The sequence below is a fragment of the Toxorhynchites rutilus genome, chromosome 3, assembly GCF_029784135.1.
Source record: "Toxorhynchites rutilus septentrionalis strain SRP chromosome 3, ASM2978413v1, whole genome shotgun sequence".
Lineage (NCBI taxonomy): Eukaryota > Metazoa > Arthropoda > Insecta > Diptera > Culicidae > Toxorhynchites > Toxorhynchites rutilus.
In genome coordinates this window covers 76,271,525-76,290,452 of record NC_073746.1, presented here as the reverse complement: position 1 = coordinate 76,290,452, position 18,928 = coordinate 76,271,525, and the positions used below count along the sequence as shown (strand labels likewise).

The 18,928-nt window shown below is 38.8% G+C and overlaps 1 protein-coding gene across 3 annotated transcripts; it reads left to right on the top strand.

Annotated features, from left to right (window-relative positions):
• Nucleotides 1–2,580: 2,580 nt before the first annotated feature.
• On the top strand, nt 2,581–17,748 carry LOC129778759 (DNA excision repair protein ERCC-5). 3 transcript variants are annotated; one of them, XM_055785860.1, is made up of 5 exons: nt 2,581–2,595; nt 2,658–3,087; nt 3,143–4,633; nt 7,352–8,606; nt 16,761–17,748. In XM_055785860.1, exons 2-5 carry the CDS (start codon nt 2,761–2,763, stop codon nt 17,681–17,683), a joined length of 3,996 nt encoding a protein of 1,331 aa, XP_055641835.1. In that variant the 5' UTR covers nt 2,581–2,595; nt 2,658–2,760; the 3' UTR covers nt 17,684–17,748. The 3 variants fall into 3 exon arrangements, with proteins under 3 accessions (XP_055641835.1, XP_055641836.1, XP_055641834.1); XM_055785861.1 differs by having other exon boundaries at nt 2,589–2,848; nt 2,912–3,087; XM_055785859.1 differs by having other exon boundaries at nt 2,589–3,087.
• The last annotated feature ends 1,180 nt before the right edge of the window (nt 17,749–18,928 follow it).

Genomic DNA, 18,928 nt, shown 5'->3' with positions numbered 1-18,928 from the left:
TCTACCATGAATATGTATTTGTAAATCAATTTTATTGTAATAAAGCGGTAAAAAGGTATCCAAAAATCATATTATTTCGGGGAACAGTGCCATTTCGAGTAATCAAACAATGTTTAAGTTTTCTGGGATGTCTACTTTACTGTAGTTTTGTCCTGGTTTGTCCGATGCTCAGTTCCAAGGTTACAAGTCAATTAGTGGACCTAAGTCTTTGCGTAAAAAAATGCGGATTCAAAATTTAAAACGCGTTTCTCTGGAAACTAAGTTTTGCAAACTGATTGGAGTTCTACCTCCAGAATGGTCCATCCGATTTTGATGAAATAGTTTTTCCCAGAACTATGTTTCCAGTCATCGCAAGTAGGATTTTTTGATATTTTGAAAAATAATTTTTTTTGAATGTTTTTGTATCGAATTTTTAGGTAAAAACGCATCAATATTTTGAAAAAATCCGACGTACGATGACAGGAAATATATCCAAGATTACGTAAAAAAAAATCATTGGTTGAAATCGGTACACTAGAAAACTCGTAGAACTCTCACCAGTTCACAACGTATTGGCTGCACGGGTTCAACAAACCGGTTGTGGCTATTCAGGGGACAGTCCAATTGACACCAATATATTGTTTGTTTGTTAAGTAATACAGTGACTTAAATCCGTAATCGTACTCCACCATGCTTTCCTTTCGCACTCCACCATGTTTTCCTTCCTTTTGAAAATCGAAAACAAGCTTTCGGAGCATTCTATTCAGAAAAACTCATAGAGTCATATGAGAGTTAAAAGGTTTGCTATCTGTTTTCAGAATAATAGTTTTTATTTCTCTTAAAATGGCGAATGTATGTACTAATGTATGAAAATTGACTCAAACTCATAATCGTACGCTGGCTAAACTCAATTTCGAAGGCGTTTGCCAATTTCCGAATTACACCATTAGTATGATATCCCTTGTTCATTGCAACTATATTCAGCTGTATTTAGCCTTATCTACGAGTTTTTTGGAAAGAATATTCATCAATTTTTTCATCAAGTAGTTTTTAAAAACATTATTTTCAGAAATTTAATGGTTTCTAAATTTCCTACACCGATAATTTCCTCAGTTTTTTTACTGGGATTGATGTCGGAAGATTGTGGAGGAATATCAATAACAATTGTAATGTAACCATGTACGAACTTTATATGTCTTAAGCTCTTGTCTTGGCAAAACTTGAATACTCGATTCCTTCACATTTTGTTAACACTTTGCATCATATTTTCTTTCAGGGTATTCAAATAAACATTCTGATCCATTACAAAAAGTTTGTAATGTGCCAAGGAAGAGCAGCTTGAATGCCCGAGCACAGAGGGACAAACCGTATCTCAGCAAGAAAACATACAACTCTAATTTGATTATTCAAAACAGCATGAGACACATCCATTTTTTACTGGTAAGATGTTATTTCCATATATGGGTCCTAATTTGATATTTTTTGCTCCGATGGTTCTCGTTTCGTATGGAGGAAGCCAACGATGAATTAAACGTGAAAAAATCTGAAAGCAACGTTTAACGTGGTGGTGGAGGGATGGTATGAAGGTGCATGTATGAGCAATTTGGTTTTCATCGATGATGTATTGGATCAGAATGTTTACTTGAACATCCCGAAGGAAAATACGAAGCAAAGTGTCAACAAAATGGGATGGAATCGAGTATTCAAGTTTTACCAAAACAATGACCCAGGGTTCAAGACATATGAAGTTCGTACATGGTTACATTACAATTACTCAAAAAGTTATTGATATTCCTCCATAATCTTCCGATATAGATCCCAGTAAAAACTAAGGAAGTTATCTGGTAGGAAATTTAGAAATCATTAAATTTCTAAAAATAACGATTTTGAAAACCACTCAATGAAAAAAATTATAAATATTCCTTCTGAATACACCAAAAAACTCGTAGATAAGGGTAAATACAACTAAAGATAGTAGCAATGAACAAGGAATACTATACTAATTATGGGATTAGGGAATTGGCCAACGCCTTCGAAAACGAGTAGAGATTTCAACCAGCGTACGATTATGAGTTTGAGTCAATTTTCATTCATTAGTACATACATTCATCATTTTTAGAGACATAAAAAACATTATTCTGAAAACAGATAGCAAACCTTTTAACTCTCATATGATACTTTGATTTCATCTAAATAAAATGTTACGAATTCTTGTTTTCGACTTTCAAATAAGAGAAAAGAGATCTGCATGGTAGAGTACGATTACGGATTTGAGTCACTGTATATATCTAATAAAACTGTGATTACAGATTAATTATAGTAATTTATTTCCTCGTAGAAAGAAATCACGAAAAACACATACTTTTTATGATGTTCAGTGTTCTACCCCCTCAATGGACAACAAAGCTTAGGTGTTCGGAATTTGAGACAAAACGGTAGTTGAGACTAGCAACCCTGCTGAGTTAAACATGAATTTTCCCGAGATAAACAGTTTATCTCTTTTTCTTTGCGAGCAATATTCTCTCTTGAAGCCCCAGTCTCTGGAGTACACCGATTCACTCTAATTGGAGAGTGAAGCAGATGTATTTATTCTTGCTGGCAATGTGAGCGACAGTTGTAAACAAATGTCAAACATGGTTATTCCAGTTAAGCAATTCGTAGCTTTTATTTATTTCTAGATATTCTTCACAGTAACGTGTGGTTTTCTTGTTTATGACAATCTAATAATTTATATTCGATTAAGAAGCTTTAGTATTTCGTTAAGTGTATGAATAGCTCGCGATGGGAGTAACCGGTCTGTGGAAGTTGGTTGAACAGTCGGGAAAACCGGTCCCGCTGGAGACACTTGAAAATAAAGTTCTCGCCGTGGGTATGTTAACACACATAAGAACGATCACAATTTGTTTGCTATATAGTTTTCTCCATTTTTCAGACATTTCCATTTGGCTACATCAGGTCATCAAAGGATTTCAGGACTCGAAGGGTAGTTCACTGCCTAACGCTCATGTTTTGGGTCTGTTCCATCGGCTTTGTAAATTATTGTACTACCGGATAAAGCCGGTGTTCGTTTTCGACGGTGGAGCTCCAGCACTAAAGAAACAAACTATCGTACGTGTATGACACTTTTGTAAAAAATTGTGACTGAAACTATTTTCCTTTGAAGGCAAAACGGAACCAAAGTAAAAGCAAGTATCACAATGAAGCAGATCGAATACAGCAGTTGCTTTTGGAGACGTTGGCCAAGGAAAAAGTCGTCCAACAAGCCTTGGGGTCGGCTACAAACTTGTTGGTTTCGCCTTCGAAAAAAGCTGGCAATAACAGCAAAGACCCGGGCGAACCGGACGAAATGTTCAAGCTTCCTCCACTCAAAGAAGATTCTCCCTTCAAGAAGGCTGAGAGTAGTGACTCCGATCTGAATGATAGTGGCAGCTCGTGGGACGAGAAGAGTTCGAGAAACTATTACCACTTGAATTTGAATGCAATCGATGTTTCCAGCGTTCATTTCAAGAACCTTCCGGCGGATGTCCGCCATGACATTCTGACAGACATCAAGGAAACCCGCAAGGAATCTTCTTGGGGACGCCTGCATGAGCTCCCCGTAGAGAGTAACAATTTCTCGTCCTTTCAGATGAAACGCTTGTTGAAGCGACGCCAAGTTCAGGTTGAGCTGGAAGAGGCTGAAAAAGAGATGGGAGGAAAATGCCTCTCGTTGGCAGAACTTGAATCGCTGCTTTCCGAAGAAGGAATAGATACGTCCTCAAGCAAGGCAGCACAGAAGATAGCCTCGGATGAGAATACACGGTTCCTGCTGGTCAGAGACGTACAGAAGGCTATCCAAAACGCTAAGGCGAGAGAGGAGGCCGAAAAGAATGCACCGAAACCACCGAAGCTTTCCAAGGTGGAAATCAAGAAGTCGGACAGCCAGGAGGAGGCAATAGAGGTGCTGGACGACAAGGATATGGATATGGAATTGCAGCTCGCGATACAAATGTCTTTGATGCAGGATCAGGATCCAAATGCAATTATCGAACTTGAGTCGGAGGAGGTTCGTATGTCTAGGCAGCAGAAGCAGACCCTAGGGAGTGCCGCCATGAGTTTGGCTCGTTCTTACATGCTGGAATACGGTGGCATGTCAAGCGATGATATTCAGAATTTACTCCACCAGACTCAGGATGTTGACGAAGGAGATGTCGAGCAGTCCTTCTCGCAAATGTTTGAGTACAATCAGCCGGTAGTGGAAGCGACGAAAGAGCCCGAGGAGAAAAAGTCGCAAGAGGTGGAAATTGCGTCGGAAGAGAAAAAGCCACAGGAGGTAGAAATTACTTCCGATACAGATTCGGATTCTGATTTTATCGATGTACCAACGGATGATCTGAATGAATCGTTGCCCGGAGTAATACTCCCGCTGAATCCCAACAACCACATGAAACCACTTTACAGCACCGTTGTGGATTTTACATTGGAGGATTTGAAACTGAATAAAGACAGCAAAAAGGTTGTTGAAGTCGTTATTGACGAAAGGAAGCTGGGAACTAGAGACGAGGAGGATATTTTTGCGGATGTTTTTGGGCCATCTAATCATAGCGAAACACTGAATGTAGAACCTCGGAGTCCAGCAAATATTATTTCCGCCAAACCACTTCCAAATGTGAAGGTAATTTTTCATTAATTTCGTTGTATCGTAGCTCCACAATATTCTGCGCAGTTAAGATAATTGGATTGCAACATATTTGCTTTGTAAGTAAAGAATTTGAACAAATGCCATGTAAGGTCAATTCATGCATTGTGATAGATAACGTTCCTCGTTACTAGTAAATTTAATGAATAAGTGAACGTTCGTTATCCTTTTACGTTCGTTGTGATGCCTAGGGCTTCCAAAATGTGTGAACGGAAGAATTGTCAAACGATCATTGTATTTTACATTTCCTTCTAAAGTTATTGCATCTCTCGAGTGTACATACTTCTCGAACTGCGAATTTTATTGATTTGATAAACTTCAGGCACTCAGTTTCGGGTTTGACATGCACATCCAACGCATATTGTCGAATCAAACAATGTTATCGCAGCAAATAGGTATCAGCATTTTGCCTAATTATCAAACGGTATGCGTAAAAATTCAGTGAACAGAAGATATGAAGGCCTCCAATAATCAAGCCGGAGCGTTGTGTTCGTACCCGCTTTTGTAGTCCGTGCTAGGAAAGCACATTCCAGAGTACAAACAAATCGGGTACAAAAGTATCTCCGGCTTGAGTGAATCAAACTTCAACTTTCTATACTATAGAGACTTTAAACTTGAAAGTTCTTTCGCCTCTAGTACCTGAAATGATGATTTTCCCAGGTTCCTCAGTTTTTAAGTTTTCAAGGGCTTTGATACCACTTTCAACCCGAAAACAATGCTACCGACCAGATGGCAGCGGCAGCTTTCTAATACTAGAGGTGAATTAATCGAAGAAAACTGCGAGTATGAGCAAATCTCTATAATTAAAAACATTATCATCATTACACCAATAAATCCGAACACGCTCCTAAATTCACATAACTCTTCTTCCAGCTTAAAATCAACAATTTGATTGAATTCTACACAACTATATAGCAACAAAAGCAACAAGTTTTTTCACTATTATCCGAAAAATGAACGATTGGAGTATTTTTGGAAAGGATAGGTTCATGGAACTTTTTACCTAGAATGGTCTTCTGTCTCTCGTGTGGAAACCCCAACGATGAGAAAGCTTTTCCATTGATTCCGAATGTTTTTAGAAATCATTTGTGGAGAAACAGTTGTGCTATGCGACAAGTTCATGATGGTATGCTTCACTTTGGAAGGATAGCACCATAAAAAATGTTGAGCTAGTTAATTCAACGAGCTCGAGCTTGCCTCGTTTGTATGTATGTTTGAGTGCTTTGTAGAGTTGTCTCACATTAATAGAAAATTGGCCCCGTTCCTGTTGACTGATTGATCTGAATTTTGAACATACATTTAATTCTACTGTCATTATAAAACTGCGTATTCCATGATCTTGAAAAATTCAATTTGGCCGCCGCTAAAAAATGGCTGAATGGCTTGACTTGGAGAATACACTACAATATGAACAACATAAATTCGAAAAGGTCGCCACCACTAAATGGTCGACTATGTATTTTTTGCAATCCCCTCAATATTGGTATCAAATGAAATGATTTGACTAATAGAATACAGTATATCATCAAAATATTCCGAATATATTGAGGAGATTGCAAAAAATACATAGCCGACCATTTAGTGGTGGCGACCTTTTTGAATTTATGTTGTTTATTATGTTTCGTGTTCTCCAAAGTCAAATCATTCAGCCATTTTTTTATCGACGGCCAAATTGAATTTTTCAAGATCATGGAATTGGATTTTTCATCATCTGCTGTGTTTTACTAGTCGAGAACTTTTTTTTTAGACCCATATTGATGGGGTTCTGAGAAAATATGCAATCCGCCATTTTGTAGCGGCTGTCATCTTGGATTTTCATTTTCCATAGATAATTGTGTTCTACTGGTAGAGCCCTTTCATTCGATACCCATATTGATGGGGTTTTGGGAAAACTCTTATTGATGGGATTTTGAGAAAATATGTTCATAATCCGCCATTTTGTAACGGCTGCCATCTTGGATTTTCATGATCATGGAATACGCAGTTTTATAATGACACCAGAGATAAAGTTGTGTTCCAAAGTTCAGATCCATCGGTCAACAAGAAGAGGGTTAAATTTCTATTAATGCGGTACAGCGCTACAGACAATTTTACAAAGTAACAAAGTTACAAAGTCACAAACATACAAACGGGTCAACCTAGATAAAACCGTTTATTAAACAAGTGCAAATTATAATTATATTACGTTTACCGAGAGAAAATTCGTTTTTTTATGACTCGATTATCCGGAGGATTCGATTATCCGGAGTGAAAAAAAAACAATACTCCGGATAATCGAGTCCGACCTGTATTTTAAAAATGTAAAACAAATTTCTAGAATTCTAGAAACATTCCTTCATTGTGGAGAACAAAGCTGGAACATCTAAGAAAGTTTGATGGATTGGTTTTATTGTCAGTTATATTCACTCAATTAAATTCTTCAAAAGATTTTTTTGATATTTCTTTTGGGCTTACGTGTCCCGTTTTCATTTCTGAACTATTAGGTCAGCCTAATTAACACGCGCAACAAATACAACAAATATATATTATTTTTTTCTTTATCTAAAAGATTTTCAGCCGAAGGCTGGTTCATCTCTGTCTACATACAACAAATAGTCAATTGGTGTATTTAGTCTAAAACACGAAAGTACGTAGAGTTAGGTGGAGCTACGGTATTAGATATCAAATACTTCTGATCTTTCATTACTTTTCCAGGTGAAGCAATCCGAAGCACAAGATTCTGTGGTTCCAAGATCGTTCGGCATCAAAATAAAGAATGTAGAAGATATCAATGCCAAACTAAAAGAAGAACTGGAAAGACTGAAGACAGCACCCCTTGAATTTAACCTTGGTGATCTTACAATTCCTCCTACTTTGGGCGACAAAATCAATGAAAGTAATTGTAACTCTAATACATCCAAAGCTGCGGATGAGCGTGATAACATTGAAAAAGGTCCTATCATAACGAGTGTAGATAAAAAGTCTTCCAAAGAAAAAGCTAAAACCGAAGAACCTGAATTGATTCATGATCATATAAAGAACCAACTCGAGCAACTAAAATCTGCTAATTCAGTTATAAACTTGGACGATATAACGTTAGACAATTCCTTAATAGTTGACAGTAGTGACCAGAGCGATAAACCCATCATAATCGGGTCGGATGCGGAAGATAGCGATGCGACTGTTGGTTACTCGCCAATGAAGGAAGTTCAAAAGATTCTCAGTGCTTCCGAACAAGTGACGAAGCAAACGACGGATTCCACTTCGGATCCACTGACGCCCACGAAAGGGACACCGGAACACCTTGTGGTTGCTCGGACTCCCGGTAGCGATTCCAAGAAATCCGAACCGGAAGATTTACCGAATGTACCGAAACCATTTTTCGTCAACAAAACACCGACCTCTTCTGGCAAGAAAAAATTTTCCTGTCAAGAGGGTAGTGCTGGGCACAGTCCTACCAAAGTATCGAAACAATTATTTCCGGAGCCATCGACAAGCAAAGCTCCAACGAACGAGGATGATGCCGAGCAACTGATCACCGACATGGCCGATGCGTTGAAGGACACCGCAACTCCTTTGGAGCTGAAAAGAATGGCTCTCAGCTTGGCCCAGGAGGAACGCGAGCTGGAGAAGGAGAAAAACCGTCAGAGTCGGCTGGGAACATCCATCACCGAACAGATGCAGAATGATTGCATGCAGCTGTTGAAACTGTTCGGAGTGCCATTCATTGTGGCCCCGATGGAGGCGGAAGCGCAGTGCGCCTTCCTGAACCAGATCGAACTGACGGATGGGACGATAACGGACGATAGTGATATCTGGTTGTTTGGTGGGAAAACAGTGTATAAAAATTTCTTCAACCAGCAAAAGCTGGTTCTCGAGTTCACGATAGAAAACATGGAACGGTTGTTCCAGATGGATAGGAAGAAGCTAATTCAATTGGCTCTGCTGGTTGGGAGTGACTATACAACAGGTGAGATTATGACAATTTATTATTTGTTCATGGGGCAAGTACTCAGAGCACTTTCTTTTCCTTTTTGATCGCATAAATTTGATTTATTTTTTCAAATTATTCACGAAGTGGTGAACTGAACGAGGTTTAATGTGACGAAACGGACTCAAAAATATTTTTGGGGCTTAAAATGCATTTCATATTCCATAGTTCAATGGAAGAGATATGTATTATGATTATTTTAAGATCATTTTAACAGTCTCCCGTCTTACCAAAGACTTAATGTCCTGGAAAAAAGGTAATGAAGATAGTCGAGTTTCGAGCGAAATAGCATGCGCTGTCATAACTATTTCGCAAAAAGTGACGTCAGTCGTTGTGTTTATTTTTAATTGTCCACCGCATGTAAAAATGCTACTTTCAAAAAGTAATTTATCAATTAAAAACGTACATTTTTGTAGAGCTCCTGCTGAATATGAGGCTAATGTGATAGCGTGGAGTGAATATTTGTGGAATCACGTCGAAAAAGACGGATAAAAGTGATATTTTCATGTGCCATTTTCGCCCCCCCCACGTTCATAGAAACAAACGAAGTTTCATTGTTTTACCGTTATGAAGTTGATGTTTCGAAGGCTCTCAGAAATTTCACCGAAAATGTTACTGCTTTCGAGAACTAAACATTCGACTGCTCTCTGGGCCTTTTTACCACATGAATAATCGAAATAATTGTCATCTGTTAAAAAACAACCAGTTGAATGATTTCATGAGAATTTTGGCTCAAATTATCATGCAACCGTGAGTACTTTCAACATTGTTTTGTTTCTTCCATATACATTCCATATTGAATGCAAATAATTACGACACGGTATTTTGCTTGCCAATACAGATACACTTCGCCTACTGCTCCACCTCTATATGTACCTCATTGCCATAAACCAATGCTCGAACATTTCTTCGTATACGGTACATCTCAAATGTTTAGCTGCCAGATTCCATTTTCCATTGAAATCTTTCAGTTCAAATGCAGTTTCACTCTTCTTTTTCAGTATATGGTTCATAATTGGGTAGTATCTCTCATTTGGCCATAGTTCGGTTTATCTCTCCTTAGGAACCACTATAACGCCATTTTCACTGTAAATCTGAGTAGTGGCAGCTTACGGGAAACCACCTTATGCTGCTTATGCTTATGGATTCATCTCCTTAGGAACCACTGTAACGCCATTTTCACTGTAAATCTGAGTAGTGGCAGCTTGCGGGAAACCAACTTATGCCGCTCCAGAAAAGGTCGTAGTCTCTTCCGTAGTCACTTTTGGTAAATTTGCTAATTCATGATTCCAGAAGTATCGAAAGTTTCGCTTTGCAGTTCACAACGTCAGATGCTTTCCAGACAAGGAACTTTTTGGGAAATTTCAATTTCTTCCGAGGCACAGAGCAGATCAGTACTTTTTAAGCATGACACCGTAATCATATTTTGTAAAAGAAAAATTATAGGAGGTTGTGTCCAAGACACGACCGCATTGTTGACGTAGAACTACGCTGTAGTTTAATTCAAGTCGCTTGTTTATAACTGCGAATGTTATTTTTTTATATGTTATCACACTTCACGATATGCTTCGGAGTTTGAAAATAGATTTAGAGAATAAATATACGTGTGTTAGCTTCCAGATCACTAATAGTTATGACCCTAATTTATCATTTATCTTCCGATACATTTCATCGTTAATTCGTATAACGGCTTATGGGATTGCTCATTTTACCGAGCGCATTAGGAACACCGATAAGTATGCGGTACGCTACAATTTTATAATGCTACGAAATTTTAGAAATACCATTCTACCAGTTTGGTCGCCCTGGAATATTTTTTTCTTATGGAATCATTTGACGAATATTGTTTGATGATTCATTCTTGTCCTCGCAGAAAAATGCATGCTCGAGATAAACGCAGTTATTATCCTTAGTAGAGAATGTTTTGCTACTGGCAAGCGAAACCAAATCACATACAAAATTCCAGAACGACATTTACTTTCTTGGTGACTAAATAAACGAAATAAAATCTTTCCGTTAATCTCAACAACCTCGAATAGAGTAGCACTGCTTCATTATGATCAAGTTTAGCGCAAATGCAATCCTAGTTGAAGGCAGTTTTGCAACTGGCACGCGAACCCAAATAAATTAATAACTCATTATAACTTATTAAATAACTTGGTATTCCTCAAATAGTTTTTTGGCTACCTTAACACCTGCTTCACCATAGCGCCAGTTCAAGGCATTGATGCAATGTCAAAAGCACCAACGAAGCCTTTATGATGACGGAAAACAAACAATGTCAAGTGCTTCGAAAAAGACTAATATTTGCCTCAGCAGAGATTCATTACTAATAGCGCAAATATTTCCCTCCCGCTATCTTCCTTCCTTGTCGAAACGTTCGGATCGACATGTTCACCCGCAACAGCGCAATATGCAGCCTGAGGGCATCCGTATACTAGCACATAGGATTTGACAGCGTCAAACATGTCCGGGTCGCAAATGCAATTTGCGACCACTGTCACTCGCGAGAACTGCCAAACTCTCAAGCTGGTGTAAAACAAGGCACTTAACATACTATCAGGTGGGTCAAAACGTGAAGTGGTTTTCTGCAGCCATTTAAAAAATACACAAAAGTAAATTAAGACGATTGAGCACAATTTGTGGAATATACTGATACTTTATGAAATACTCATTGCTATATTCATTATATTCATTACGTTTTACGCTGCAAGCGTTTCATTTATTGTCTTTGCGTTGAAGGCACCATAATGATTTGCGCCATTTGGAAAACGAAATTAAGGACGAAATTAACACACTTCTAGAACAAAAAATAATGAATGAAAATTTACTTTTCTGTATTCAATATGTATTCTATGTAATAGAGTAATACGTTTCCTCGAAAATTGTGAAATAATATGAAACTGAAATTGTGTTTGATGCTGATTTTATATTATAATGGTGAGTTTTTGTGATTATTGTGTTGTAAAATATTTGGAAATATACAACCAAATGGCTAAGTAAGCGTCAGGACTACGTGTTTTAAGTAATCGAATAACTTAAAAATCTACATACTATTTATAAGATTTCAAAACTACCTTCTTTAAATTTTCACGAATTTAACGATTGTTTCGAGTTAAATATGACGTTTACGTTTACGTGCGTTTTAAGCCAGATCAACCTAGGGTTCTACGTTTTATATTATCATTCAGACCCTTGTGATCATCATGATCATTACATTTCACATAATTTTTTTTTTCAAAAAACAATTCTTTTTTTAGTTAGCGAATGGGCGCACCTTGTTCCATAGATTTGCCTTGAGTTCGCCGAGTAATTTGATAGGTTTGGCAATGACAGCTAAATTTGTAGCACATCTTGACTCGCGGATCATATCCCCTTGCCCGGGGCTTGGCAATATGTTAAAACGCACGCACGTACGCACACAAATATCCATATATCAATGGCTTCAAGCAATTAAATATACACACACATTCGTTTTGCGCTCTTCTCAACAGAAGCCCTTTTTGTTAATATTGCCGGTCTAGATCAGCTTAGCTGTCATCCTATGTGGAGAGAGTTTTAATACCGTCATGCGAAACCAAATCACAAAAAAATTTCCAGAACATTTATTTTCTTAGTGAGCTGACGATAGCCTAGCTTGATGATTTCCCACACAATTGTGTAGTTCAGAACCTTAATGCAATGGCGTCAGCTTGATGCAATGATTGCAATGCTAGAGACATCAGCGAGTCAGTAATTTGGTCGCGTCCACAGCTCAATCCAAAACTAAGACATGTGAGACTCTAAACATCTTCAGTTCATTCGTCTCTAACCTTCAAAAAGGCGATTGGAAAACTTCACTTTTTCCTCGTATTACTCCTCCACCCCACCCGTCTTGAGAAAACCATTCGATCCATCGCCGTCCAGCTCGCCCAGCAACGGTGTTGTCCAGTCGGTGTCTTCACGAAGAATGAAGTTTGCCTCAAAAAGATCCACTGTTTATACTGTAGGAAAATATTCTTCATCGTTCTTCCTCTTTTCCTTTGTTCACGGAAACATTAAATCTTACGATTTCCCCTTCGTTGCTCGTTGATAAATTGCCCGTTATTGTCAGCTCTGTTCGGGAAAGCACACAAATGGACAGCACAAATGTATGGGAAAATGGAAACGCTTAAAGTTTTCATGAATTTCAACCATTTACACACCATGGGATTGTAATGTATAGCATATCAAACAAATCTTAGGGAATTCAGATTCGTTTGGTATGTAAATCGCCAAAGTCCGTTCGCAGCAAAAATAGTTATTAACGTTTACTTTATTTCATAAAAACGTGACCTGTTTTCTGATTTGGCAACCTTAATGAAAGACGTTGTTTAGTCCTTCTAAAAATTCATCGAAGCCCCTATCAGTTGATTTGCAGCCGTCTTGGCGAAACTACGATCGATACTTAGTTCGTATTGCCAGTTTCTCCTCAGAGGGCTCAGAAGTTGGGCATCGTGAGGCACTTCGTGGCCGCCGGATATGGCCGATCCGGCATTTACATTATCCTATTCCTTCAATGGCGAGAGCGTCGGAAGAAAGCCTAGCTCTGAATTTTGCACAGAAACAATTTTCAGAAAAAGCGCAGTAGAAGTTGAAAAGGAGGTCCGGGAGGTCATAGCAACCGGCCAGACTGTGAACAAGTCCATGGCTAAAATGAACATTTTTATGTGGAAACGTCCGTCTAGGCCGGCCGAGTCTGAGCAGCAGGCGATCACCCAGAAAGATAATCGTTGAACCGAAGTCCGCCAACCCTCCCAAAGTACCCCAGCTACAACTGATAGAAATTTCTAGGCGTATCACAAACGGAGAAATTACTCCAATAATTCTGTGGTCAAACAAAGATCTGATGACCATGCTGACTTCGATCTCCACAAAGACAATGATAAACTACCGTAAGATTGCTCGCCAGGCCCGGAAGATGCACTAGGTTGTTAGGTGCTGAACACTAGAAACGACTGGAGGATCACGTTACCACGGACCTGCAAAAAGCATAATATATCCTCGCATCATAAACTAATGCACGAGGAATGCCCTAATAATTTAGTTCGATTTATCAGAGTTACCAAGCAGGAAGTTGTAGTACTGGTAATAAATAAGAATACGCTCTGTTAGTTTTAAAAATGTAATCAAAAGGGAGACAAATTCAAAGCAGTTATCGAGATTTTATTTTTCCATGATTATAATTGCATGTCATCCTGACTTGTGGACGTATTTATTGGCGAACTCCAAGCGTTTGATCTGATTGACCTTACGGATTAACGGTCGCCGAGACGCAAACTTGTTCCTTAATCTTTGCTGTAGCAATCTCCATCGCACTGTTCGTTCCGATATGTTCAATGATAAGCTTTCTTTCATAGTTCTACTGTCGCTCTTGGTTTTTTTTGCACTTCTCTGACGATTCTCGAGTCATACCGGTCCGTTGTCAAGCGTTTACGTCCACGTCCTGCCAGGTCGAAAACCGTACCAAGCTCTTGGTACTTCCTCTAAAGCAGTTGAACTAATGCTTGCGTTGCACTTGGCTGCTATGTTCCGAAAGAATACGCCATCTTGGCGGTCTTTAACTATTAGTTTCCGCACAGAAATTTCGATTTTCATGATCAACATGAAAAAAAACCTATAACAACTCGCGAAACTGCATTAATAATCAACAAACTTAATCTAACTTTAGCGAAAGACCGAAAGCGTACAGAAATATAATTGATTTCAGTAATGACGCGACATCTCCAGCTGAATACGAAAACTATTCACCTGCATTCTTTTTTTTTGTCCCACATTCAAAATTATCGTTTCTACAACATTATTCATTTGTTCACAAATACGATCCAATCTGGCACAACCAATGTACAAATCTTATACTGCAATCCATAAACAATATTTGTGGTGATAAGTGATATCTTATTAATGTAAAACAAACGATCCATGAGAAAAAAGGAACAATTTCAAACAGTGTATTCTTTATTATTGCCAGTAATGTATGTGTACAGTTCAAGTTTCAAAGATACTCTCGGATTCCTTCGAAACACGCAGAAAGCGGGTGCGAAAGGCTCGATTTTAAAAACGGAAACGTACACCAGATTGCGGCCAAAACTACATGAGAAGAAAAGGTTCCAAACACGAATATTATGCCTTCCGCCTTTTGTTATTGTAAACGAAGACGAACTGGAGGTGAATGAGTTCGTGTACTGGCGATCGCTGATAACCGCAGACAACGATACCGGGAAGGAGACTCAGAGACGCATCTTAGCGGAAAATCGTCCTTTCTTCCGATTCCACAGAATCCCACGATCGAATCGAGTGTGTAACCATACAAATCTGACCCTGTACTAGACGCTGAACAGATCGGTTATCATCTACGAGCCTGAAACGTAGACAATGCTGGTAAAGTGCCAGCGAGCACGTTCTTGAGTGGAAATTGCTACGAACAATTCTCGGAGTATGGCACAGGCTTTAGAATAATCAACTCCGAACCATCCATCATACACCTCACTGTGGTAACCTGTTTCAATAGCTCAAAAAGTTGTTTGAAAACAAGCTATAGAAATCACAAAAATCTGTATATGAATGCTCGGAAACCCACTTAGTCATGATTGCGCTGTGGATGGAGCATATTATCGCTACCAGCCAAAACACTGCACAACACATGTCGCGTTTTTCGGCGTAAGAATATTCCTATTGTTCGAATGTCCACTGATGGACTATAAACTGCATGGCTGTTGAGCCTTCCATTGTTGTGTTATTAACAGTACCAATTACCGATGCGTAATGTGAGCGGTAAGGGATTGGGCTTATCCTCTCAGTATCAGCCAATTGTTCATATTTGTAAAATCAACACAGCGCAGTGAGATGAATGTTTCGAAAGGTTTCTGAAAAGTTTAAGTATCGTGTGGAAGGAAACGATGTGCTTCGACACTTGTTGCGGAAATGCTCCAGCAGCAATTCAAAAGTGGTGATTCCGGTCTGAAGGACAATTGACGTTTTGACCGAAAGACGATGCTCTGTGTGTGGTAGGATCAAGAGACACGGAAGAGTGATATAAAAGAATGACATCGCACCGGTGCACACTGCTAAAACCGTAAAGGGCGCAATAAAAGCCTTATCTGGGAAACGTTATGTCGTATTCTCCAAAATGGGTCCCTTCAGATTACCATCTTTGTATTTCAATGGGACATGTACTTGCAGAGCAGCATTTCACCAAATAAAAAGATGTCGAAAATGGGTCGACGAATGGTTTTCGTCGAATCATAACATGTTTTATTGGCAAGATGGGTGAAATGTGTAGAATCAAACGGTGATTACTTCGAATAAAAATATTTTGAGGTCCTCCTGAAAATTATGCATATTTCTTCATCGAAAAAACCGGACAAATTCAACTTCAACACACTTGGTACCATGGGAACATATTTTCACCGACGGTTGGTTGGACGCCGGAAAAGTAAGTTGCAGTAGTATTTCTCCATCTCCTATCAAACCTCTCGGTATTTTCTGTTAAAATCATATCATTCTCTCTAGCTATTAATCGCATGCCAAAATCTGGCGGAAGAACCGTCGTTTTCTCCGACTTTTCAAGTGTTTTTGAAACTGTTCTAGACTCAAACCGCAGTTTCTAAACACCTAAATCTTTGGAATTCAACTACATGGAATGAAATTAAATACTGAGAGAAATCGACAGACAATTTTGCATGTCTGAAATGCTGCTTGAGCCCTGTAAATCGTTTTCGTCATCCATTTTGAGCGGTTAAAACAGGCTCAAGTTGCACGCGAGGGTCCTATAGACAACGAGAGATTCGATCGAAGCGATCATTTGCTTCAAAACGAGAGGACATGATACCTTTTTATTATTCCATTCCACTCGGTCTCATGTTTCTATTCCGATTAAGAACTTATACACATTGACTCAATTTTTTCATCAATTCTGCTTTGTATGTGGTTTGCAAAAAAAAATATATGAGCGTACAACCTGATGTCTGCCTATGATTGTTAGTTAGATTAGTTAAAGGAAAACTTATTGTTCAACCTTTACCATGTTAATAGGATTACTTTCGTTTCTTCGATAGTAATAATTGTCGAGAATTCACTTTTGTCTTACAATCGTATCTTTCTTCTGCCACCTAGGTATCAACGGAGTCGGAGCCGTAACCGCGCTGGAGATTCTCGCTTCCTTTCCGACAACACCGGTGAAGGAGGGAGAAACTTCCGAAATGATGTCTCTGCTGTCTGGTTTGCGTAAATTCCGAGACTGGTGGAATCACGGTCGGAATAAATCCGTCGGGACTCGCATAACGCTGAAATCGAAGCTGAAAAATATTGAGTTCAGCGAAGGTTTCCCGAGTGCGGGGGTGGTGGAAGCCTACCTCTACCCAACGGTGGACGGAAGCAGCGATGCTTTCAGCTGGGGTTACCCGGATGCTGGGAGCTTGCGCGATTTCGCCAAGCAGAAATTTGGCTGGACACAATCTAAAACGGATGATATTTTGCTGCCTGTGCTGAGGCGTTTGGATGAGCGAAAATCTCAGGCTTCGATCAAAGATTTTTTCAAAGTCCAAAGTGCCGTGGCGCATAATCAAGTAAAGGTAAGCAAGAGAGTACAGCAGGCAGTGAACGTAATGGCAGGGAAGGTAACAGTTGATGAGAATAGGACCCCAAAGAAACGTGTAACGCAAAAGAAGAAGCTGACTGATTCGTCTGTTGATCAAAGCGGCGATGTTGTACCTAAAAAGACCAGAGGACGCAAAAAGGCGGGTTCAAGTGAACCCACTGAAATGATGTCAAACATAACAAAACCAGATCCTTCTGCACCATCCACGTCGTTATCGAATATTTCTAGTATTATTTCGAGAATAAATGATCAGTCGGCGGAAAAAATTGACGATAACCGCGAGAAGAAAAGAACGATCAAACCTAGAATACCGGATCCGAATCCAGTAATCCCGCAGCGTGTACAAGACGAGACAGATATGGCAAATCGAAAGCAGCGCGCAATCGAACTATACAAAAAGTCCCAGAGTGAGGGGAAAGGCAAGAGAACTCGGAAGTAACCCTTACACTATTCCAATTTAACGAATCATTGTTGTGGTTGAATAAATAGTTACACATGAAAAAACATCAATTTGTTATCATATGACAAATGCCCTCCGGCGTGGACGATGCCAATGTTACACGCAAATTGTCTAATTGCTAATTTCCTATGCTCAGAAACTTCGCTTTCGGTAGAATAATATGGTGTTCTCTCAGCGGCTACTAGATGCTTTTCGTTCTATCACTTGTCCGATAAAGCGCTAGATTGGTATAAATGATCCCCAATTTGTGCGTTTTTTTTCGTTGCTCGGGATGTGGATAATTTCGCGCAATCTAAAATTTAAATCTCGGTTAAAGTGCTTTTGTTTCTTTATTGGCATTCAAAGAACCGCCTGAGTGCTTTACGAGTAAAATAATAATCACTGGGGCATTAGAGAAAGGAAATAAGAAGGTGATTTGCAAGATCCCATTTTATGTTTGTGTGACAATGATTGTCACATATTAGTAAAATAACGTTGTGAATGAGTTTCAACATGTTAGCTCTTCAAAATTGAAAATAACAATGGTGATCAATTATGATTATGATCAGATCGATTACTATGCTGAAAGCTCGTAAACTTCACCCCTCCTAGATACATGATTATATTGCCAAAGTCAGTCAGCTTGATCGAATGAGCTTACTATAAACAAACTATATTATATTTTCTGATGACTTGATTATCGTTTGAACAATTTTACGAAACTCATTTTCGTGACAGAACGAGAAGATATATTTTTCCGCCTATGAACCGCCACATTGTTTATTGGTCATACTGACTGCTTCCACTATCAGATCTCTTTTTTATATGATGGTGTTTTTCGAAAATAAGTTTGTTCGGATATTCACTCTTAGACCATTATGACCCTACTTATTCAGGATTTTTTTTTATCTAGAAAGTCATTTTTCCTTTTGCATCCTCAGGCAAGAAGACGAAGAAGCATAAATAAAAACATGTACAAGGAACACCGTATGTATGTATTTTCTAATAGCGAATTCATTTTTGTTTAGTTCCAACCTAAACCGTCGAAAAAAAATACAGCAGACAAAAATGATCACAAAAAAAATTATGTTCAATCGGATATTAACTCTATTTTTTAACTCTCAGGGAATAAATAAACACATATTAGCTATGTTTTTCCAAAGTTGGTTTTCCAACCTCTTCTCCTAGGCCAAATGCCTGCACCTTGGACTTAATGCTATCCATCAAATCCTGTGCCACACTTGC